This window comes from Vulpes lagopus, chromosome 8 (assembly GCF_018345385.1).
Source record: "Vulpes lagopus strain Blue_001 chromosome 8, ASM1834538v1, whole genome shotgun sequence".
NCBI lineage: Eukaryota > Metazoa > Chordata > Mammalia > Carnivora > Canidae > Vulpes > Vulpes lagopus.
This window is the reverse complement of record NC_054831.1, coordinates 109,657,733-109,681,355: the sequence shown is the minus strand read 5'-3', so window position 1 is coordinate 109,681,355 and position 23,623 is coordinate 109,657,733. Positions and strand designations below refer to the sequence as shown.

The following is a 23,623-nucleotide window of genomic DNA, read 5'->3' as shown; positions in this document are numbered from 1 at the left end:
TAAGGAACCGAGGCGGCGCTCGGCCGGGGGCGCAGAACCGCGGGGCTGAGGCGGGAACTCGCAGGAGGAGGAGGCGGCGGCCCAGGGACAGCCACCATGTCCTTCCCGCACTTTGGACACCCGTACGGCAGCGCTTCCCAGGTAAGAAGTGCCTCCGTGGGGGTGGGGGAAGAGCCGCCCGGGCGGGGGTGCCCAGGGCACGCGCCCGCGGCTCAGCGCCCTCCTTTCGCACGAGTCTCTGGGGAAGCCAGACCGAGCAGGTACGACGGACCACAGACCCCTCCGACACCCCCAAACCGCTGCCGAGAACATTCCACTCCCCCAGGGCAAGCTGGAAAATCCTGAGACCCGAAACTTGGGCACCGACCGAGCGCTCGGCGAGATGGGTGGGATCTCAAGATCTTCCAAACAGGCCGCCTTATTGTACAAATATCCGAGGTGACCCCGAGAGTCCGCCTCACCGTTTTCCAGTTGTTTGCATGTGGACTTCCGTTCTTATCCTCTCTCCCTTCTTTGAGTGGGTCCAAGCTCTCTGCTTCCGGTACCTCCGATTTTTTTTTTCCAGATTAGGGTGGGTGGTGTGGTTGTGCAGTGACAAAGGTTTCCTGGGGGAAATTCTGGGGACACCCACCACGATCTCCAGTTTCTGCCCAGACTGTGGGGTCTGGTTCCAGCTTGACCTCTGACCCCGCCTTGTGATCTGGGACAAGTCTCCCTGGTCCTCATTCCCCATCTATAAAATGGGAGCAGGAGTGAGACGTGATGGTGGACTCTGTGGCTAACTTCTAGTTCTGCCTTTGTAGGATCCTGTGATGGGAGGGCGGGAGGAGGGGTCGGCGGCAAAACGGGGAGTTGGGCTCCTGTAATTCGCTTCTCAGAACGTTCCCGTCGCCTGCACCCCTGGGACTCTGGAGCCTTAGCAACGTTTTAGGAGTGTCTGTAAGGGCAGTTTGGATAAATTGCATCTTCAGATAATTCCCACCCCGGCCGAATGCTCCGCACACGGTGGCATTTAGTTAATGTGGAATAAGGGAGTGATCGGCGGCGCACCTCTCTCGCCCCCCACAGTTTCTGGTGTCTGCAAGTTCCAGCGCCACTTGCTGCGAATCCGCCCCGCGCTCAGTCCCAGATGTGGCCCCAGGCTCCACCCCGGCGGCGGCTCTCTGCTGTGCATCCTACGAGAGCCGGCTGCTGGGCAGTGCGCGGCCGGAGCTAGGCGCCGCCTTGGGCATCTATGGAGCCCCCTACGCCGCGGCAGCTGCCCAGAGCTACCCAGGCTACCTGCCCTACAGCCCAGAGCCCCCCGCGCTGTACGGGGCGCTGGTGAGTACACCGGAGGGGGCCTGGGTGTGGGAGCCAGAACCCATCTGGCCTGGGGGCAAGAACGCAGCAGTGGGTGACATCTACTCTGACATCTCCAGGGAAGACCTAGGAAGGAAGAAAAACTCTCAGGAAAGGAAATGGGTAGGACTGTGTATAGTGGGGAAGGGGGAGCACATCCTATGGCATTTTACACTTTGCAGATCTCCATTCTGATTAGAAAACATTTGGGCTTCTATTAATTCTGTGAGGTAGGCAAGTCTCCGTTTACAGCTGAGGACATTGAGATGCAGAGGGGTTCAAATCCCTTGTCCAAAGTCACAGAGGTCCAAAGGGTCAGGGAATAGCTCTGCAAGGAGAGTAAGGCAGTGAAGTTCCCCAGCAGGTGGGGATGGGGTTTGGGAGGAGTCACAGGTAGTAAGGGCACTGGTAAGAGCTAATACTTAATTACTGTTTACACCAATAAGTCTGCCAGCTGGTCTTCTTCAGTACCCTATAGGTACTACTGTTATTCCCAGCTACCAAAGGGAAACTGAGCCATAGAGCAGTTAAACAACTGTGCCCAAAATCACATAGCCAGTGGGAGTGGTGGTACTGGGATCTGAAGGAGACTTTTATTCCAGGGTTCACACCCTTAGCAGTGATACCTCCCAGAGGTATCTTCCCCATCTTCCCCAAATGCAGTCTTGAATTCTTCCCCAAATGCAGTCTTGAATTCTCTCTTCCCACCCCACCCCCACCAGAATCCACAGTATGAGTTTAAAGAGGCTGCTGGGAACTTTACACCTGGCCTGGCGCAACCAGGAGCCTATTATCCCTACGAGCCGACTCTGGGGCAGTACCAGTATGATCGGTAAGGCACAGGGTGCACTGGTAGCTGGCATTCCAAGCCCTCTCCCCTCCCCTGATTTAGGAACCATCTGGGAAGAGCCTGGGAAGGGGGAAGGGCATGAGGAGGGAGGAGCGCTGAACCTCATTTCCAGGCCTCAGACCATCTCCTGCCTGCAGCCCCAGGTTCTCAGACCCAGAACTGTGAGCCAGGTTCTCCCCCCCCCCCCAGGTATGGAGCAGTGGAGTTAAGTGGCACTGGCCGCCGGAAAAATGCCACCCGGGAGACCACCAGCACGCTCAAGGCCTGGCTGAACGAGCACCGCAAGAACCCCTACCCCACCAAGGGCGAGAAGATCATGCTGGCCATCATCACCAAGATGACCCTCACCCAGGTGTCCACCTGGTTTGCCAACGCACGCCGGCGCCTCAAGAAGGAGAACAAGATGACTTGGGCGCCCAAGAACAAAGGTGGAGAGGAGAGGAAGGCTGAGAGTGGAGCAGAGGAGCCCCTGGGCTGTCTGAATGGTGACACCAAAGGTATCAGAAATGCTCATCACCCCACCTTGGGGATTTTCCAGCCATCTATTGGGTTGCACTTTTGCAGCTGCCTTGTGGAACAGCTAACTAAGGTGGCACTCCCTTACTTACCCTTGCACTTGTACCCTCCTCCCCCCTCCCCCCCTCCTCCTCCCCTCCTCAAATGGGCAGTCATCTGGGCCTTGGCCTGCACTGTTCCCTCTGCCTGTAATTCCCTACAAAACTGACATCTTCTTGACTTCTAAGGTGTGGGCTGGAAAAAGTCTTTTCTGGCCACCCAAGCTAACTTAGCTCCTGCCTGTTGTATTTCGTTTGCCATACTTACCACTATGAGAAGGTACTTGGGATCTGTCTACCTCTTAGAGAACAGCAGCTCCAAAGGAAAGTGTCTATCTCGCTGCTGAATTCTCTAAATTCTTAATGCCTAAATGCCTAATGATGTCTGGCACATCGATGGCACTCAGTAAATATTTGCTGAATTAAATAATACACACCCGCTACCTATGGATGTCAAAATGGGGTGGGGGTTGGGAAATGCCCCCTTGGGTGTCGGTTTGCTTTACAGTGGAGAAACTGAGATCCAGGTCTTAGGCGATGAAAAGGTGGTGGTTTCTTTCCATCAGAAAGGAGGAGACATCTAAGGAGTGGGGGCAGGGCTGGGACCTAAATTCTGTCCCAGGGGCAGCCTGCGGGGGCCCTGGGACAACTGAAAGAGAAGGTTTCGGCCGGCCTGGCGAATAACTCCAAGAATGCCCTAAGTGCTGAGCCATCTTGCTAAAAGCTTCTCAGGGATAGGCACTCCGGCGGATTTCCCTTGGGGCCTGGGGCTTTTCTCACCCGCTCCTGATTTCCTGATTTCCTGCAGATGTTACTGCAAGCCAGGAGGCTCCAGGGCTCCGGCTGAGTGACCTGGAAGACCTGGAGGAAGAAGAGGAGGAGGAGGCCGACGAAGAGGAGGCAGTGGCCGCAGCTGCGGACAGGCTGGCCGAGTTCCACAAAGACTCGCAGTCGCTGCGGGCGCCGTGCGCGGCCGCTCGGGAGGCCCGGCTGCAGCGCGGGGAGTGCGGCCTGGCGGCGCGCACCTTTTCTTTCCCTGAGCCCCCGGGGTCCGGAGAAGCTGACTTCCTGCGGGCCGAGCCGGGGGGCCCCACGATGACCATGCACTACCCCTGCAGCGAGAAACCGCGCATCTGGTCTCTGGCGCACACCGCGGCCCCCGGCGCGGTGGAAGGTGCGACCCCGGCCCCTCCCAGGCCACGAAGTCCTGATTGCCGTCTGATTCCAGGACAGCCCCCGGGTGCGGGCGGCCGACCCGCGGTCCCCAGAGACTCCGGGTTGGAAGCATCTTCCCGCGTAGCCAAAGCCTTTGGAAACCGCCCGTTTGCCCCGCCGGGGCTGCCGATGAACTGTGCGCCCTGCCCGCGGCGGAGGGAGCCTGCAGTGCACTGCCAGTACCCGTCTGGAGCAGAAGGTAGTGGGTCCCAGGCGGCGCCGGCGGTGTCTGTCCCCAAGACACCTGTTCACTGTGCCACCCAGCCAGCGCACAGCGTCTCAGCCTCTCGGGCATACCCTGTTCAGACCCGGAGCGGGATTGTCCCACAGCATCCCTCCAAACGGCAGCTTAGAAACAAAAGTCCTAGTCTCCCCTCCTTTCAAAACCAAATGATAGTCATAAGCTCAGGGTGAGGCAGTAACTTATCTAGGATCACTCAGAAAGTCATGGAAAAGATGGACAACCAGCTCTCTGCACTGGTGCCCTGTGTTCTACCAAATGGGCCAGGTGGGCACCACCTATGATCTTCTGGCACAGACACCCTTGTCGCCTGTCTGCCTTTCGGAGGAGGCCAACTGGCCCCCTGGCATGCTTGTACCAAGAGTTTGCTAGGGCTGCATAGGAACCAGGGCTTTCCAAGGAATCTGAGGGGACGGGCCAGATACATTCAATTGGTTTAAGGCCAGTGCTCAAGTCCAGCTGGCACCCCTGCCTGCGGCCCACTAAAACCCCTGGGGAATGTCGCCCAGGCGTGGTGCTGTCCCTGGAGAGCACTCACCCCACAGACTTCACCCCCAGCAGGCTGTGACTGCCAATCAGCTGTGCCTGGTGGAAGGGAATTGTCCCACAAAGGGACGTCCCCCAAGCATCAGGCAGCCTCCAGCAATTACTGTCAGATTCTACTCTTTGTAGTAATTTCTCTCAGGATTAGCTACTGGCTGAGAAAATTGGGTTACGCTGTTATTTGAATTTACACATAACGGGGTCCGAAAGTTGCTTCTGGCAAGCAAATCGCTTCTAGACCTTGGATTGCCTTTGGATAAGTTGCCCTCGACCTCCGATTTCCTAGAAATCGCCACCAAGTGGCCCTTCGGGTTTTAATCAACCTTTCCTCTCTCAGCAGGTTAGCGCAATGGCTGCGATTTGCAGAAGAATCTTGGAAATAAGCCCTACTTTTCGAACTCACCTCCATGCTCTGAAGCTGGGAGACCTTGCCAGGAACTGGGGACTCTCACTTCATCTAAGAGACAAACACACAGATACCCTTATACAGGCTCTTTTTGCACGCAGAGCTGGGAGTGGCAGGCGGACATGGGCTCCTCAGACCCTCTGGAGGAGGTGGCGGCGGGGGACCTTGAGGAAGGCCATGGGGAAGGCTGGGCGAGTCTGCCCAGTGCACCCACTGGGTACACCAAGTCTCCCTCCCTCCTCTTGATACAGGGTCTGCAGCATCTCCTTCCCCTGCTCACCCCCACCCCGCCCCCTTTCACTGTGTAACTTCAACGCTGACCCAGCCCCTCAGGACCACCTTCGTCCCCATTCCTTGTGTCCTCAAAAATAATCAAACCGAACCCCACCTGTGTGGTGTGTCTGTGCCCGGGCCGCTTGGAGAGGCTGGGGTGGAGGGGAAGATGGGATGCAAACAGGGATTCTGGGGACAGGGCTGTGTAAGCTGCAAAACCTCAGGCCCTTTCACAGCAGGGAGCCCAACTGGCCAGGTTTCGGCCAAGGTCTCTGTGCATAATGCAACTCCTGGAGCCGGTGCCGCCTGGCGGATTCTGTGCAGTGGAGGAGGGGGGCGCAAACGGTGAGGCTGGAGGTGGGGGAGCAGTGGAGGTATTTGGACGCTGCATTTGTTTCCGAGCTCCTACTTGGGTTTTAGTTTACTGGGAGAGGGGCGATGGGGATCATCTTGACCGTCCCTTGGCACCCAGCCGGGATCCCTGCGCACTTCCCCTTGGACAAAATGGCAAAGCGTGGCAGCTTGCTGGGTCCCTAAGAGGCAAGTGGGGGCATTCTTTCCATTTAATCCAGTGTCAGCAATCACTTCCCGTACAGGCCAACCAATGGGAGCTGAAGGGCGGGGAAGGGGACTTGGCGCCCCCGCAAGGAGCAGCATCTGGAGCAGGGCTGGGGAAGAGGGGATGGAGAGCAGCCCGCGCCTGACCTGAGTTCGCGCCCCTTGGCTGCTGGCCTTGGCTTGAGCCAGAGAGCAACCTGGCCGCTGCTTGTGGGGAGACAGGGAGATGAACCCAAGCTGGGGCTCTAGAGGGGAGCTGCGGAGAGCTGATGCGGGTGGCAAGGCTGAAGAACAGCAAGGGTGTGCACCCATGGACCGGATCCCTGGGGAGCTGCGTCTCCACCGCTGGGCTCCAGCTCGGGCTGCCCAGACCAGGTGATGGCTGGCACTGATGTTGGGGGCAGCAAGGGCCCTGTTCTCACCTCCTTGTGGGAGATTGTAAGACCCCTTGGAGGCTGCAGAGAAAGAGTAGTTGGAAAGACTGCGGGGGAACAAGGGGCCGGCCACCTCCCGTCTCCACCCAGTCTTCTTTTTTATAGAATGATGGAGGGGGTCAGAAGGAGCTTTAGAGATCATGAATTACAAAATAGAAACCTCTTCCTCTGATGAGGAAACTGAGGCCAACCTGAAGGGCAGAAGACTGATTCAGGGTCACAAAGGATCCACAGAGGAGAGGGACCCCAGCTCTCCACTCGGGGTCCAGAGTTCCTTTCCCTCGCTTCCCCTGGGTGATGCCTTCCCTGCTTTAGGTTTTCTTCTAGGCAACAGCTGCTCCTACCCCCAGCTCCCCGGGGACCTCCAGTTGCCCACACTGACCCGCGGCTTAGGGTCCGGGAAATTAAACTGCGAAAAGATAAACATTATTTCCAGTCGGCTTTGCAGGATTAACGCTTGTAATAAAGAGCATTAGCTGGAGGTTTTTTTCTAGGCGCTCTCGACCCCACCCCCTCCTGGGGGACCAGGTAGACCCCTCCAGAGGCTGCGGAGTCCACAGAGGCACCTTCAGAGGGCCTCTGGCTGGGAGGGGGGCTCCAGCTACCCATTTGGTGGAAGGGAGAGGGACCCTTAGCACCACACTGAGTCTGCACCTGGAGTCGACCCTGAAGGCCAGAGAGCAATGATGCACCCAAGCCCCAGGTCACATGGCTGATCCAGAGAGCGCAAGCTGCCCCTGGGGAAGACCAGAGTTCTGACCTACACTCTGCCTCTTGCGATCCAGCCTTTTTATAGAACAGTGAGTCCCTGGAGAGGAGGCTCACCTGGATCTGCCTCCTCTCCCACCCAGGACCTCAGGAAGTTGTCTCCCCAGCCCCTGTCTATGAGACCTAGCTGCTCCTCACCTCTCCCAACCCAGAGCAGGAGCCTGCAGCCCAGGGTTGTCCCAGAACTAGCCCTAGATCTTGGCTGGATATGGTATGGAAAGGGCAGAAAAGAGTGGCTGGAATCCCAGGAAAGAGCTGGAGTGTCTCAGTGCCATGACTGCTTTGCTGTAGCTGTGGACAAGCCCCCCTTCCCCTATCAGGTCCCCCAGCTGTAATATAGAGGCATCCCTCTAGCTCTCTATCCTGGTGCAGTGTCTGTGCTAGCACTGGTGGTGAGCACCCAGGAGTAAGGGTGAAGGCCTGAGAAAGGTACATCTGAGCCTGCGATTATCCGAGCCTTGGGCCCCCGGCAATCTGTTCCCACCATCTCTGCCCCCACTGACAGCCTCCTGCAAATCTTCCAATATAATCTCCCAGAATCATATTTTGAATACTGTTTTGATTAAACACCAGAGCAGGGGGAGGGAGGATACAACCCCCCTCTCCCCAGCTGAGCCCTCTGGTGCCCACAGGCAGCTGGCATGTGAGCTCTGCGAAGGGGAATCGGGAAACAAAGGAAGATGACATTCCCAGGTTGGACAGTCTCTAGGAGCTGGACCTTCAAACTTCCTTGATGGTGACAGTGCCCCTTCCCTCGGCTGGGGAGCATCGCACTAGAAGGCTAGGTTGAGAGGAGAGGCTGGACCAAGGGAGTGTTCTTCCTTTACTGATCCCTCTCCACTGGGAGTCACTACATGGCCACTGGACTCACTCCATAATCTCAATGATCACTTCTGGCTCTAAGATCCTATGACCTTGCTAATGATAATAAGAGCATCTGGAGCCCTTACCATTTGTCAGACTCAATGCCATGTCCTTTACACGCTCTGACTCATTTATATGTCACAACAGTGCTAGCACGCATTATATTGTACTTCCTAGTATGCCCATCCCATGAATGAGGAAAGAAGCTCAGAGAAATGAAGTAACTCGACATTAGTTATTTAGCTAATGAAGTAAAGTCAAACTCTGAATACTACTTATTCTTAATGGCTAAGTTCTGCTGCTAATGCATTCTATTATATTTTTATTACTTTATTTTTTAAACGTAGGCTCCACGCCCAGTTTGGGGCTCGAATTCACAACCCTGAGATCAAGAGTTGCATGCTTTCCTGTCTGAGCCAGCCAGGGGCCCCCGCATTCTATTATTTCAAGATTCTTTATTCCATTATGAAGGAGAGCCTATGTTTTTGCGACTCCAAATGTCTGTGAGTCTGTGATCTCATGCCCCTGGAACTCCAGGCTGACCTCCATCCTTCTCAGGAACGTCTGGTGGGAAAGGACCCCTGGTGCCTCCTGGGCACACTCCCATATCCTGGCTGAGAACATCCTTCACCTTTCCCCCTGCCCATATTTCCCTGGGACACTCCAGGTCAGTGTTCGGCAAAGTGTAGGCCATGGATCTCCAGGAGGAGAATCAGCACACAGTTGAAGAATCACACAGGGAGATCTGCCTTTGTAACAAGCACCCTATGTGGTTTGATGGGCTTCTCACCTAAGTAGCTACTTAGGGTACCTGCTGCTGGCCCAAGAGTAAGTCACATCCCAATAACAAGTGTAAACACTTCCTCCGGATTTAATCTGGATTCACATTCAATCTCCTCATCTGGTTCAGTTCCCCCCTACACCCTCTTTCCCCACCCCGAACCATCCCAAAGCTCAAGGCTTGTAGTGATTGGAGGGGAAAGAGGCCATTTAGGAAAATAAGTCTCCTCTGCCAGTTGTCTGAAGACACTAGGATTTCAGGGTGGAAGCATCTTAGGAGTCACTTGTACCTTAGTGAGTAAGAGAATTCTGTCCCCAAACATGAACATGTAATCAAGAATCCCTACACAATTGGAAAAAGCCAATACCAAGAAGGAAAGACTGTATCTTAAGCAAATAAAAGAACCTATGGAGGGGCGTAAGCCTCTTACCGTTTTCTGACATAGCCACTTATTTGCAGCCTTGGCATTAGAAAGTTCTTCCTTTTTTGAGCCAATTTCTTTCCCCACATAACTCCTGAAATATGTCTCCTAAACCAGTGAGGCCTGCTCTTCTCCATGACATTCTTTCTCCTACCTCCTATGTCTCCTCTTCCCTTCTCCGCATCTGTAGATATTCTCCAGTTATATGGCAGAGGACTCCACTATAAGTGTGATTTCTTCACTGAGTGTTAAGTTGGAGATGAGAAACAATGACCTGAGTCCTTGGGCAAGTGACCAAAAGTCTCTGAGACTCAGCTTTCTCCTGATAAGTTGGGGTCATCGTAAAACATATGGCTCCTTCACAATTCCTCTTAGTTCTCTCACTTAGTTGCTGTAGGAACAAAGATTTAGAACAGTGTTACTTGAATTTTGGTTGGTGGCAAACCAACTCCCTGATTTCTGCCAAGAGCTGGAGAGGTGTTAAAGCCAAGCTAACGCCATGCTGGAAAAATTTCAGTGTTTCCTCCTGCATTTCTCCTTTACTCCCTCACCACCCTCACAGTCTTCACTTCTGACACTTCTGGTCACCAATTTTGTGTGAGGCTTCTCCACACCAAGCAATAATCTGTGACACCAGCTGGGTGTCTTACCGTTTAACTCAATTCTGACACTGTCTACCTAGAGACAGTGCCAGGTGCTGCAGTTTAAGAGCTCAGTCCCTCAAGACTGCTCTCATTTCAGATGCCAGTCACAAGCAGTGGGTCCCCGAGTTCCCCACAATATCTGACAACTGAGCTAGAGGTCAGAGGTTCCTACAAACCCATTCTCAGGTTTAGCTGATCTGCTAGGCCAGTTCATAGAACTCACGGAAACACTTATGTTTACCAGTTTATTAAAGGATGTAACAAAGAAGACAGATGAACAGCCAGATGAAGAGGTAATGAAGAGGTAAGAGGTCCAGAGCAAAGGAGCTTCTGTCCCCTTGGAGGAAGGGTGTGTCACCCTGCCTATATCTAGATGTGTCCACCTGCCTGGAAGCTCTCCAAACCCCATACTTTGGAGATGTTTATGGAAACTTCATCACATAGGCATGATAGATAATTAACTCCATTTTTTTTAATTTTTATTTATTTATGATAGTCACACACAGAGAGAGAGAGAGAGAGAGAGAGGCAGAGACACAGGCAGAGGGAGAAGCAGGCTCCATGCACCGGGAGCCCGATGTGGGATTCGATCCCGGGTCTCCAGGATCGCGCCCTGGGCCAAAGGCAGGCGCTAAACCGCTGCGCCACCCAGGGATCCCTAATTAACTCCATTTTTAACCTATCTCTGGTCTCTGGAGATTGGAATGTGTGGCTGAAAATCCCAAGCTTCTAATTATGACCAGTCCTCATCCAGGAGCCCACCAAGAATCACCTCATTAGAATAAAAGACACTCCTACCACCCAGGAAATTCCAAGGGATTTAGGAACTCTGTATCAGGAACTGAGGTCAAAGGCTAAATATTAGAACAAAAGATATTCCTAGTGTTCTTATCACTAAGGAAATTATGTGGGTTTTAAGAGTTCTGTGCCAGGAACCAGGGGCAGGGATAGATAGATAGATGATAGATAGATGGAGATGATTGATGGATAGATGGTAGAAAGATAACCTATTATCCTATATATGTATTATCTGTTATCTTTGTGTAATCAGAGGATTGAAAGACAGTTGAAAAGTGGGTAGTAGTTTGGGTCATTCTGAGATCCAGCATTAGTTAATGCTGTGACCAGCGTTGGTGATACGCTGGTGGTACACGTTCTACTCTTTGGTAAACTAATCTGTAATAGTGTAAAGGGTGACTATTAGGGGATCATCAGAGACTGGTGACTTCTCTCATTGCCTGGGACTATCTCCAAATTCCAATTTAGCTCTTTTAAAGTCTTAGAGAACCTGTCCCAGAACAATGATGCCAACAATGATAATGGTGATGAGTCCAGAGCAATAGTTCTCAAACTTTGTGGTTTATAAAATAAGTCAGAGAGGTCTTTTGTTTTGTTTAAATTTTTCATATCCATACCTGGGCTATCCCAGGCCAATAAAATCCAAAACAACAACAGTCATTGATTTTGTTGATGGATCTGCTTCTTGGGCAGTGTTCAGTGAAAATGGTTTGTTGCGGATCCATGTGGTATTAGAAGAGGCAGCTCGACTAGAGCTCAAGTAGCCACTTCCAAAGAGGATCTGGGGCTTTACCACCTGCGGAGATTTCTACTGTCTCTAAGGGCTGCTTGAGGTGCCTCACATCATGGCAGCTAGGCTCCAGGGGCAAGTATTCCAGGAGGTCTGGGTGGAAGTCACCAGGTCTCTTATGACGTATTTTCAGAAGTCCCAGAGGTCACTTCCACTGTGTTTTGAAGGTTAAACAAGTCACTAAAGCTTGCCCAGAGTCAAAAGGAGAGGAAATTAATTCTACCACTCAACAGAAAGAGTAGCAAAGAATGTATAGCCATCTTTACTGGAATTGGAATCCTCAGCAAAGGTACAGTTTTAAATGCATTTCCAGACTTTTCTCTCCCACTCAACATGAGGACTTGGGGTTCTATCTTAGTCATCATGGGCTGCCATAACAAAATATGAAAGACCAGATTCCCTAAATAACAGACATTAATTTTCCACAGTTCTGGAGGCTGGAAAGTCCAAGATCAAGGTCTGATTGATTCAGTTCTGGTGAGAGCCCTCTTCCTGGCATGCAGATAGCTCTGTTTTCTCACTAGTGGAGATAGACCGTGTGTGATGTACCTGTCTCTTCTTATAAGGGCACTAGCCCTATTGGATTGGGGCCCTATCCTTATGATCTCACTTAACCCCAATATCTCCTCGCAGGCTCTGTTTCCAAATACAGTCCCATTGGGGCTGAGGATGTCATTATATGAATTCTGGAGGGAATAGACATTTGGTCCATAACAGACTCTAAGACTGAAACCAAGATGGACAAGCCACTTAGGGAGCAAGTGACTGGGAAGAGGCTGCTGACTCTATGGCCAACAGCCTGGGCTGTCCCTTAGCCACAGAAGCTCTGGCTGAGGCAGGCATCCTGCCACCCACCCATAATCCCCCATCAATGTCTTGGCCTGGCAATCAAGGCCTAGCCTTGATGGCGAAGAAGAAGACAATGCCATATATATTCAAAGCCTTGTTACCTGCATGACCATATAATTGCATAACAACTCTTCCCTCCATAAATGAAAACTAAGTCTAAAGTAAGCCAAGTCCCTTGTTCAAGGTCAGACATCTAGGAAGTGGTAAAATTGTGTTCAAATCTAGGTCTGTGTGACCTCAAAGCCAATGCTGTCCCCTAAGCGAAGGCAGAGAGAGGCTGAGAACATCTCCTCTAAGATCAAACTGTATTAGCAACATGATAAGAGCACAGCCTCTACAACCAGACGACCTGGGTTCGAATCCCAACTCTGCCATTTACTAGTTCTGTAAGCATGGGCAAGTGGCATAACCTGCCTGGATCTCGGGTCCCCCAATTGTAAAATGGGAGTGAGGATAGTGACTGCCCACAGACAGTGATGAGGATTAAGTAGTTGCCATGTAAGCATTAGACTTGTGTGGGGTTCCTGGGAAGCATTACCTCAAGTGCCGGCTGCAACCTCTTCTACTGATAAACCCCAGCCGCCCCTGCTTCCCCATGCAGCCTGGCGTGGCTGCTTGTGTCCCCACCCCCAGCAGCACCACTTGCCTCCCTCATTAGGCCACGTCCGTGTCACAGCTCACGCGTGTGACACGTCTTACCTAGAGTGAAGACATGGGGTCATTCACTCGGGTGTCCATTTAAGGAGAAACCTCACCAAGTGGATTTTATGAATTGCTCACACTTCCCCTTATCAAGATTAATGGCACCATTGCCCACGGTCAGTCCTTCTGTGGTCACAGCTAATGACTTCAACCCTCAACACGTTTCCTCTGCATTTGCTTCAGAAAATCATTCTGAACAGCAAGACTGCTTTAATAGGCACTTGGTACTAATGATGCCTTTTAAGTGCATAAAGAGAATCTCTAAGTACCAAAAGGGAGGCCCATCGACTGGTGACAACAGCTATTGACATTGACATTCGAGGCAAGGTCAGAAAGCTGCCGACCAGGGGACTGTTACGAGGCCTAACAGTGGAGTTTTTTTTTTTTTTAATTTTTTTTAGTACATTGGAAAATTTTTCATTCTGCCCTATGGCTCCTCAAACACGCTCCCTACCAGCACCATTCCCGGAGCCTCTTACGTACATTTCAGCATTTCACAGCCTCTGCCAGTCTTCATTTTACCTGCAAGATTCAGGTCATTATCCGAGCTTGTGCTGTTTTCAATTGGTAGTTTTCTTTAAATAGACTCACTTTTATATTTTTAAATAAATGCATTTGAAAGGAAACATGGTCTTACTACCCACTCTCTATTTCTACCCTTCCGTCTCTGCGAAGTCACCATGACATGCTCAGCCATTCAAGAGGCAGCTTGGTGGTATGATTAAGAATGTAGAAATAGGGGCACCTGGGTGGTTGAGCATCTGCCTTCAGCTCACAGCGTGATCCGGGGGTCCTGGAATCGAGTCCTGCATTGGGCTCCCGGCCTGCTTCTCCCTCTGCCTGTGTCTCTGCCTCTCTCTGTGTGTCTATCATGAATAAATAAATAAAAATCTTGAAAAAAAAAAAAGAAGAATGTGGAAAGCTGGGTTCACATTCTGCCCCACCACTTTGTATCCTGGTGGTGGCACAGAAGTGTCGTAAGCTCCCCAAGGCTCAACTTCTTCATCAACAGAATGGAATAAAAACTAGCACTTAGCTCATTGGGTGATGGTGAGGACAAAGTTGGTTGATGAAGGTTAAGTGTTTAGCTCAGGGGCTATCATGAGTGCTCCATAAATGTTGTCTATGACTGTATTATCTTCTTCCGCTACAGGCAATCTTCCCGGGAAGTGTCACACAGCCTCAGCTTACTGTTCTTGTTCCTGCTGGAATGACGACATGGACTGTATAGTCACTGTGAGGTCCCAATTCTCTTAGCAAAAAGCCACTCCCCAAAGATGGAATCTGGGCATGTGGAATCGCTCATGGCCAAAGCTTTGTTTCACTACCACACTTTTCTTCTCCTTGGGAACTGACTCCTCCCTCACCCAGGAGTGTGTTCCTTTTTATTCCCAGCTATTATCTCCACAGCAAGATCCCACGTCCTCAGGAACCAGATCTAGTGCATGGTGTCTGCCATCTTGTCTAGGCCTCCATCATTCATCTCATTATTTCACAGGACTCTGATCTTCAGTTCTGAAAAGCACGGATGCCTGCTCTCACTTTCTGCTAATTTTTTTGTTGGTGATGGTTGGCATGAGGCTGGGGCAGAGCAGTGGATGAGGTTGCCCCCCAAAAGGGAGTTCCTGAGTACAGGTTGGCACCAGGAGGGGCCTTGCAGGAGGGTGATCCATACACCCCTTGGAGAACAAGAGAGAGTGTGGGAGGGGAGCAAAGGGGAGCCTGAAATTGAATGAGGACATGAAGAAGAACAAGCACTGAGGACATCAGCTCAGAGACTTCAGAGTGTGACCAGCAAGTTGTAGGGTGAGCCAGCTTGGGACATTTAGAAAATTAAGTCTCTTAGCACCGGACATCAGTGGACTTTCTTCATGGGCAGCGTGCTGTGCTTTGAACAGTGGGGAGAAGGGAGTCTGGTATTATTACATTCGTTACAAACTGAATTCTCAAACGTACATCCAAGCTGAAGCACAGATACTTCAGATCTGGGGTGGAAGCTGTGCCAATCTAACTGGGGGGGGGGGCAGCCCAGGGGCAGTGGGGAAGCTCGGCGGTATGTATCCTCACGCACTCTCCTGGCTCCTTCTCAGCTACTGCGTGGCCCCATCGCATAACTGTGACATTTGACATATGACACCCATGAGTTTCACTTGACCCCTTTGTCGGGTGCCATTAAATGGCCTGAAGTTAAAATGTTAATTATCATTAATCATTTTTTATGAAATGGCTTTGCCAAGCCATAAATTCAGCCGAGAGAGGCCTCACGTGGGGCTGGCAGTTTATGGAATACTGACCGTCAGAGAAGGCACCGGAGTATGTGGAGCTTTCTAGAGGTGTAAGGTACAAGAGAAAATCGAATGCCTACAGGTGGGATGGGATGCTAGTGCCTAGGCACAAGGAAAGAAAGATAGCAACATGCAATCGACCAGGAAGGAGATATTGAACGTGGCCAGAGCAGGGAACTGAGTGTTTTATCCACTATACTCCCTACCCCAGGCTCAGGGGCTGATTCAAGGTAGATGCCCCAAAACCCCCAATGTGGAAAAGTGAATGAATGAGAACAGAGAGAGGAAGATCAGAGAAGGAAGAGAGGAAAGGAACAAGGGAAGGGGACGTTTTGCAGAAAATCAAACAATAAATCAAAAGCATGTGAAAAGAGCCCCAGAAAAAAAATGAAAAAAGCCCCAGATAGTGCCCTGGAGTCCAGATCCTGGGCACCTCAGTATTTATGTGTATGCTTATTCCTCTTTGGTTAGATACGCTAAAGGGTGATTTATCTGTTTCATTTCGATTCCAGAAAACCCTGGCCATGGTTAAGGATACTGTGCTGTGCACTTGAACGTTTGCTAGGAGGGTAGGTCTCCTGTGAAGTGTTCTTACCACAAAACAAAACAAAAACGAAACAAACAAAAGAAAGGACCCAGGAAACCTTAGGGAGGTGATGGGTATGACTATTACCTTGGATGTGATCATGGCTTCACTCCCGAAGGCGTATGTCTAAACTCACCAAATTGTATCCATTAAACCCATGCCGTTTTTATATACCAATTGTGCCTCACTAAAGCTCTTAAAAAATAAGCTTTTTCTAAGTACAAACATGCATAGAAAAATAGGGTACAAGGTCATATGCCAAAATGAGAACAGTGGTTATCTCTGGAAGAGGAGATTATGGGTATTTTAACCTTTCTTGTATTTACATTTGCATGTTCTGCAAGATTGTGCTTTATAATGAAAAATATGTAATAAATCTGTGTGTGTGTGTGTGTGTGTGTGTGTGTGTGTGTGTGTAGCCCACAAGGCCCTGCCACACTAAACGCCAGGCTCCTTAACTGAGTGTCCTTTTGGGTGACCGGATGCTGAAGTAGCCTCAAGATATTCTAGGATAATCCTTGAGTGAAGACATTCAGAGCCAAGAACTATCCCCCTGGACCCATAGGGTGTACTTCAGGGGCTCTCCGAACCCTAAAACTGTTTGCAGAACTGTGGTTACACATGCAGTGTCCTGGGGAGATAGCATCTTTCCTGATCATCAGACTCTTAAAGAGGGACCAGTGACCTCTTAAGAGGTCCTCTTCTCTAGACTAGAAGGTGCATATTACTATTAGTAAAAATTTTTCAAAGGTGCATCCCAAATATAGGCATTTTTTGTTCATAAATTATATGCCAGCACTATGATAGAACTATATACAATATGAATATATTAAAAATACTTATTTTTAAAGATAGAAAGTAGATGGAAGCTCTAACATTTTCATCCCGTATCCCAAAGGATCATATCCAGCCTGCCCCCTGGAAAGCACCAGGGCACTTTTGGAGAAAGCCAGCTCTAGAATCAACAAGGAGCTCCCTGGCCAAACTAAACCCTCTCTTGGCTGCCAAGTTCCACGAGTGGGGAGATAAGAACTCTGGGGTCGAATCTGACATCTGTGAAAACCTGCCACAGCATCGTGAAGATATACATGTACTCCCTCCTGGCATCATTTTTTCCTAGCCCCTGCCGCTTCCTGGCTAAAGTCTTCACATCTCCAAAGTTGTGCCGCAGTCTTGGCTTTCAATTCGAACAGCAGTGGTTTTACTTTTAGGGTTTAATCTTATCAAACAGATGGGGATCACAGTATGGATGATGATCCAGAGTACATTTACCTCAAGCCCACCCCGAAATGACCGTGGCTCTCACCTTCCTGACATATGCCAGGTCCCTGGTAATTTCAGACCATCGGGGGGCACCAGCAACTCAGCCCCTTCGTCATTATGAAATCAGCCGTCACTATTGAATGGATACACGCAGGAAAGTGACTAGATAAGTCGATTTGGACCCACCTCTGTTCCGGGACCTCTCTGGACTTAATGTTGTGTGCTTTCATTTTTCCTAGGATTCTGGTGCCCACACCCGTTAGAGAGCAAATGAGAAGTAAAACTCAGCTGAAGTGCATGTATTTGTCTCTCTGTTTTCAGTGTCTGACACGAATGTAAATTCGTGGGCACGTCCTTTATAACTGACAAAGTTCTCTCCAATTCAAGGTCTCCATTGGTTCCCTCCCCAACCATAGGACGTAGGTATTGGAATATGTGATAGATCTGGGGTGCACGTTCAGACCCCCCATAATGACTCAGGCACTCCTTCCAGCTGCGACCAGTGTTGGCTGCTGATGGCTCTCAGGTGTCAAGGTCAAGCAACACCCTGCATCCAAACCCTGGTCTATTACTGGTGGTTGCAAAGGCTTGGCCACTTTACCCCAATTGGGGACAACTCTAAAAGCCCATCCCATGCTCCTCAGGGAATCATGAGGTCTTTGTTTCAACCATATCACAATCCAACTTCTCCCTCTGCCCAATCCTGCTTTCTTTACTTCTCACCTGTCAAGAACACTCACTCCGCAGTCAACCTCAGAGTCTCAGAGGCTGCTTCCTGGGGAACCCACCATAAACATTTGGGAAACCGAGGCCCAAGGAAGGGAAGTGCTTCATTCAAGGCTCCGCTGATGGTGGAGTCAGGAGTTAGGGCTAGAATTCAGGTTTCTCGGCTCATGCCCTTCTAGAATGGAGAGTGAATTTTTCTGGCTGGTGCATGGCAGGACTCCACCTGGAGCTTCAGGATTCCAGAAAAGCATCCCCTATCACTTGCACCGAATCCTGAGTCCTTCTCAGGTTTGCTCATGCTCCATCTTTGAAAAAGTTAATTGCACAAGTGATATATGAATGCACTCTTCTTTTCTAAAAAGTAAAAACACTTCAATTAACACTAAAATCCCAATGTTGATTCAGATAAGGCTAGTTCCCAGCACAGATAAACATCCATATCTCAGTGGCTTAACAGAGTAGAAGTCTATTTCTTGCTTTCATGAAATCCAATCCAGTGTTCCTCATCTGTGGGCAGCTCTCTCCCAGGCCAAGAGGTCCAGGAACTCAGCTTCTTCCCTCTGTGGCCCCACCATCTTGAAAAGTAGCTTCCAGGTTGCAGAGGAAGGAAAAGGCAAGGAGGGCTGCCTGTTGGAAGGTGATGAGGAGTTCTTCACCTGTTTTCCAATGGCCACATTTTAATCACATAAGAACACTTAACTACAAGGGAAGCTGGGAAATGCCATGTAGCTGGGTTATCAGGAAGAAGGGGAAATGGGATTGACCATGAGCCTGTCCGTCTTTGCCACAATCCCCTTTGACCATACGAGCCTCCCCCAAAAGAATCCCGGTCTCTTCTTCCCCAGAGGTGGGCACTTCTGTCAATTTGATGTGGTGTCTTCTAAGCCTTTCCTTTGCATGACACAAATATGTGTAAGCCCATGCAGACATGTGGAGATAGCATTGGTGTTTGTGTGTTTCTTTCACAAATGGTATCAAGCTCCTGGGACACCTATGCCTATGCATGAGAAGAAATGTAGCCCATTCCTCTTCATCAATCACCAGTGATCCAAAGTGTGAATTCCTCACTATGAATTTAGCCCATTCTCCAACTGATGAACATTTGTATCCTCGTGTTCAACACCCACCCCCACCACCAAATTTAAGCTTTATAAACACTGATGAATTAAACATACTGTGCACATCTCCCTGATAGCATTTCCTCAGCCAATTTTATACTCAAGAGCTACAGATGCCAACTAATTTGAAACACAGTCTTTAAATATTTGCCTTTTTTTTTTTTTGGTATGGCTCAGGTCTGGAGGTCCTGTACCATTACAAAGAGGAATCACAGGCAAAAATTAGCAACTCCAAAAGGTGGGGTAACCTGGAAAGTATCAGGAGAAGCCGCTCTCATAGAATATGGGTGTGCATGTGAATAGCAAAGAAGAAGCTATCCAAATGCAGTGAGTAGCAAGTGCAATCACTGAAAGCAGGCAAAAGGATCAATTTCCCCAATGAGGGACACAGGGAGGGCCTCTAGGTAAGACCATACGGATGCTTGGGGAAGGCCACGGGTAGAACAAGATGCTTGGGAAAAGCATCAGCAAAGATTCTCTGGGGGGTACACAACAGAAACCTACACTGGTTCACTTGAGCAAAATAGGGAATTGATTGGAAGGTTCTGGAAGGGGTAAGAGGATGAGGGAGGCAGGATTGCAGAATCAGGCCTAGAAAAGCCACCCACCAGAGCAGCTCAGGAAGTCTGAGCAATAGGGGTTTCTCATCAGCCACTTTGGATGGGCTGCCAGAGGAATAAGCTTCTGGCAGGTGGTTACAATGCTGTTGGTTGAAGTCTCTTCTGGACTTGCTTGAGCCACGTGGTCCTCTGCATCATGCTTGTCCTGGCTGAGGAAAGGCAGGGCCCCTTCATTATGATGTCCCACTATCTCTACCCAGTGAGACAAAGGTGATTTCTCTCAAAGAGAAATTGGGGTGCTGCCTCGGCCATCAGGAAGCAGAGGGACCCCTGGGCTCCTGCTAATACTGTCCGGTGGAAAGCCAGAGATCAAGGGGGCCTGGTGATGCAGACTATAGATGCCAATCTCCAGGGATGCAGAGCAGGGCAAAGGACAGGAGCGTGAGGTTAGCTGGGCAACACCAGACACGGGTGCTATTTTTAGAAGAAGCCCACACAGGTGCCAGGCAGCCCGCATACGACCCACAGCAGGCGGTCATGATGAGGCCAGAAGAACAACACCAGGCAGGTGGCAGGAGTTAGAAGAACAGGGCCCACGGTTCCCCAGCCTGAAGGTCAAGAGAAACACCACCAGAGAAGAAAGCACAGGCCATATTAGATGAGAATTTCAACTGCCTGGAAATAGATGACTTTGCTTCTTTTTTTTAAAACCTGGCTTCATTAAGATGATGGTATCCAATGTACCCAGGTGCCTTTGTTTTTTGCCCCTATGGAGAAAATGAGACCAGGGAGTAAAGATGTTTGAGGCAGTCCCAAGAATCTCCAACTGAGTACCTGTGACAGAGAATGAACTGTTTATCTTTGTCAATATAGCGAATATGGAAAACTGTAATGCAACAGTGCAGACCATTTTATCATGGCCACCCCATCTCTAAAGAATAATAGCTAATTGGAATCCTAGTGCAGTAATGGCCATAAAAGCAAGGCTCTTAGCTGAGATTGAGGGAAAGAAGCACTTTAGCAATTGCACTTCCTTTACTTGTCAAAGGAAGGGATCTCTGCCCAAAGACTCAGTCCTTGGCAAGTATGGGTGAAATTACAGAGATGGAATCCAAACTGATGGGTTGGGTGAAAAGGCACATCGTGTTTTCCAGCCTACATTACCCCAGTGTCTAGTTAATGCTTTGAGGTTTGCCACATGTTTACCTGGATGTCTCTTTCACTGACCTTCCCAACGGGCCTACCTGAATGAAGATTAGCATCTCCCTTCCAAGGCTGGAAGAAGTGAAGTTAGGGAGCATTCATGTAGCCGGTATCATAGGCCAGAATGCGCCTGGAAGCTAACCCCAAAGCAAGACTTGAACACAAACTATTTGTTTGGAAGGTGATCCCAGTAAATATCGGTGTAGGGGTGGAGAGGCAACACAGAGAAGGCAAGGAAGCCAACTCAGGGTCTGTTGACAGATGAGGGACCTCTGTGGGCAACTGGGTGGCTATCCTTCCAGGAGCCACTGGGACCAGATGTGAAGTATGCCTCAGGGTTGTCCCACTCGAGGGGGGACCCAGAGGTTCAAGTCCCCAGCACCAAGGCCTTGCCAACTTGCAGCCAAGAGAGAAAGCCCTTAGCCACTCACAGTAGAACATAGCAACGGCATGTCCACAGAGGGGGAAGGCCAAGGGGCCAGGGGCTGGGCATTCTGTTGGCAGACCGGCACGTGGAAGGCACCCAACCCCTTCCGTCCTTGCCAGCCTGTCAGCACGAAGGCTTTCTTAGCCGCCTCTGCAGCTGAGGTTGGCTTTGTTGAGATGTCACAGAACTACCCCTGGGGCTTCTGGGAAAGCTTCCTCATAAAAGGGAAGAGATACATAAGGCAACCCCTCACCTCCTGGCCTCCCTGCATTTCCTGTCTTTGGACAGGTCTCATGAGGCCATGAGGCAGGGGGCAGTGGCACCAACGATCACGACAACTGTGACCCTGACGTCATTTATATTCTGAACTGATCCTAACACTGCGCCTATCCAGACTTAATGTAAAATGAGCAATAACTAGTCCTGCAGTTTAAGCCATGATTGGTCGGGTTTTCTGTGACTTGCGGCTAAATGCATTCCCAAAATGTGATTTTTGTCTCTGAACACAAAGTCTATACCATTGTCCATTTTACTGCTTTTCTTCAGTCTGCTGGAAGACATAAACTATAAAGGTGGTCTTTGCTTTACATGTTTTAACAGTCAAAATAAGAGTGGTGGCTTACACAGATAGAAACACACCCAAACTTTTTAAATTGTTCAACTAAAATAACTAAAATAGAAAACAAGTGGCTGTTTTAATCAGTTAATTTCTTGTTGTTGTTTTTTCTCTCAAAGTTCTTTTCAGCTTTTCTACTCAGAAGTTGTCCCAGATATGATAACTCCCCCAACTCACTCCTTCTCCTTACTCCCCTGCCTAGAGAGGGTTCATGAATCAGATGTAATGCAGACCAGTCATTTGTGGTGGGCAGAGAGGAAAGAGGGTAACTTTTGGAAAAAATCAAGTCCAAGGTGAATAGAAAACAGAAGTATGAACAAAGCCTTACCAATGAACAGTAAAGAGCTGGCGACCTAAGAAACATAGGGGCAAACCTTGAAATGAGAAGGGGCTGGCGGACGGATCAGGGGGTCTTGGGTTTGGTTAGAAGCTCAGCCAACCCAGACATTGGGCTCTTGGATAAGTCATTGTTCAGTTCTCTCCCCATGAAATCAAAGGCTTTTAAGGAGCACCTGTGATACACTGGGATTGCAGTGTATTTCTGTGATTTACCTTTATTTTCGGGTTCAATTTTTGCAGATCTACTTTCCTCAAAACTGAGCACTTCTGCAATTGGAAGCTGCAACCAAAAGCATCACATGCCACTTCCAAGCCTTTATTCCGAATATTAGTTAGGGAAAAGGTTCTAGAGGCACACACACACACACAAAAAAAAGAATCGACCATGCCAGAAATGGCATCCATATATTTTAAAGTCTTTGGGTGCTACAAAAGCAAGCAGCATGTTAATATGACATTTACAAATCACCCTCAACCACTCTCTAATTAACTTATTGTGTGCCTTCTCTAAACTAACATACGCAGAATTAGAGGAGAAACACTTATTTGTTCTGTTGCTAAGGAACCGATATAATTTGCATAGTGAAAAAAATCATTAGTATATTTAAGCTGAAATTCTATCTATTTATAACAGCCAGATTTAAAGCATGAGATCAAAGTCTCAGTGTTATTTTTTTTCTCTCCATTCTTAAGTAAGCAGCCCAAAGCAGCAGTGTGGTTGTACCTAATACATAATATTAGCAAGAAGTTCTGGAGTCTTTGCTGCTAATGACCCCTGCATAGTTGCTTATGGGAACAAACCAGAGAAAGGGCAGCATTGAATGGTATAGGTGGACAGGTGGCCGCATTTGACATGATGCGTTGCAGAACTCAACACACACCTGGATTCCAAATGAATTCAGCTTGGCTGATTTCTGTCCTGGCTCTCGATTTAAATGACTATATTTTTTTCCTCACTTTTCTTAACTGGTTCCTTCATCGATAGTTCTCTGGAGATGACGTAAAGAGCTCTGGATTTAGACTCATAAAAACTTTGGGGAAAAATTTTTTTAAAAATTTAAAAAACAAACAAACAAACTTTGGGTTTCAGCCCCTGTGTTAGCTAGGTGACTGTGGGCAAGTGTCAAGAGTCTGATAGGTTTGTTTTCTTTTTAAAGATTTTATTTATTTGGTCATGAGAGACACAGAAAGAGAGAGAAAGGCAGAGACACAGGCAAAGGAAAAAGCAGGCTCCATGCAGGGAGCCCGACATGGGACTCGATCTCGGGACCCCAGGATCATGCCTTGGGCTGAAGGCAACACTAAACCGCTGGGCCACTCGGGCTACCCCTGACAGATTTTTTTAAACCTGTACAGGCGGCCTTGGATTACCGGCATCATTATTAGGAATAAAATGAGAAAATAGGTCAGAAGAACTTTTCAAAGAAGGAGGTGAATTTTTCCAACTTTATTGAGGTATAATTGACAA

At 49.4% G+C, this 23,623-nt stretch overlaps 1 protein-coding gene across 2 annotated transcripts; it reads left to right on the top strand.

Annotated features, from left to right (window-relative positions):
- The first annotated feature begins 11 nt into the window (after nt 1–11).
- IRX6 (iroquois homeobox 6) lies at nt 12–5,511 on the top strand. Of its 2 annotated transcripts, none has more exons than XM_041767257.1 (6): nt 12–141; nt 1,069–1,323; nt 2,064–2,173; nt 2,381–2,688; nt 3,554–4,159; nt 5,085–5,511. In XM_041767257.1, the coding sequence occupies exons 1-6, from the start codon at nt 97–99 to the stop codon at nt 5,087–5,089; spliced, it is 1,329 nt and encodes a 442-aa protein (XP_041623191.1). In that variant the 5' UTR covers nt 12–96; the 3' UTR covers nt 5,090–5,511. The 2 variants fall into 2 exon arrangements, with proteins under 2 accessions (XP_041623191.1, XP_041623190.1); XM_041767256.1 differs by having other exon boundaries at nt 5,082–5,511.
- Nucleotides 5,512–23,623: the final 18,112 nt, after the last annotated feature.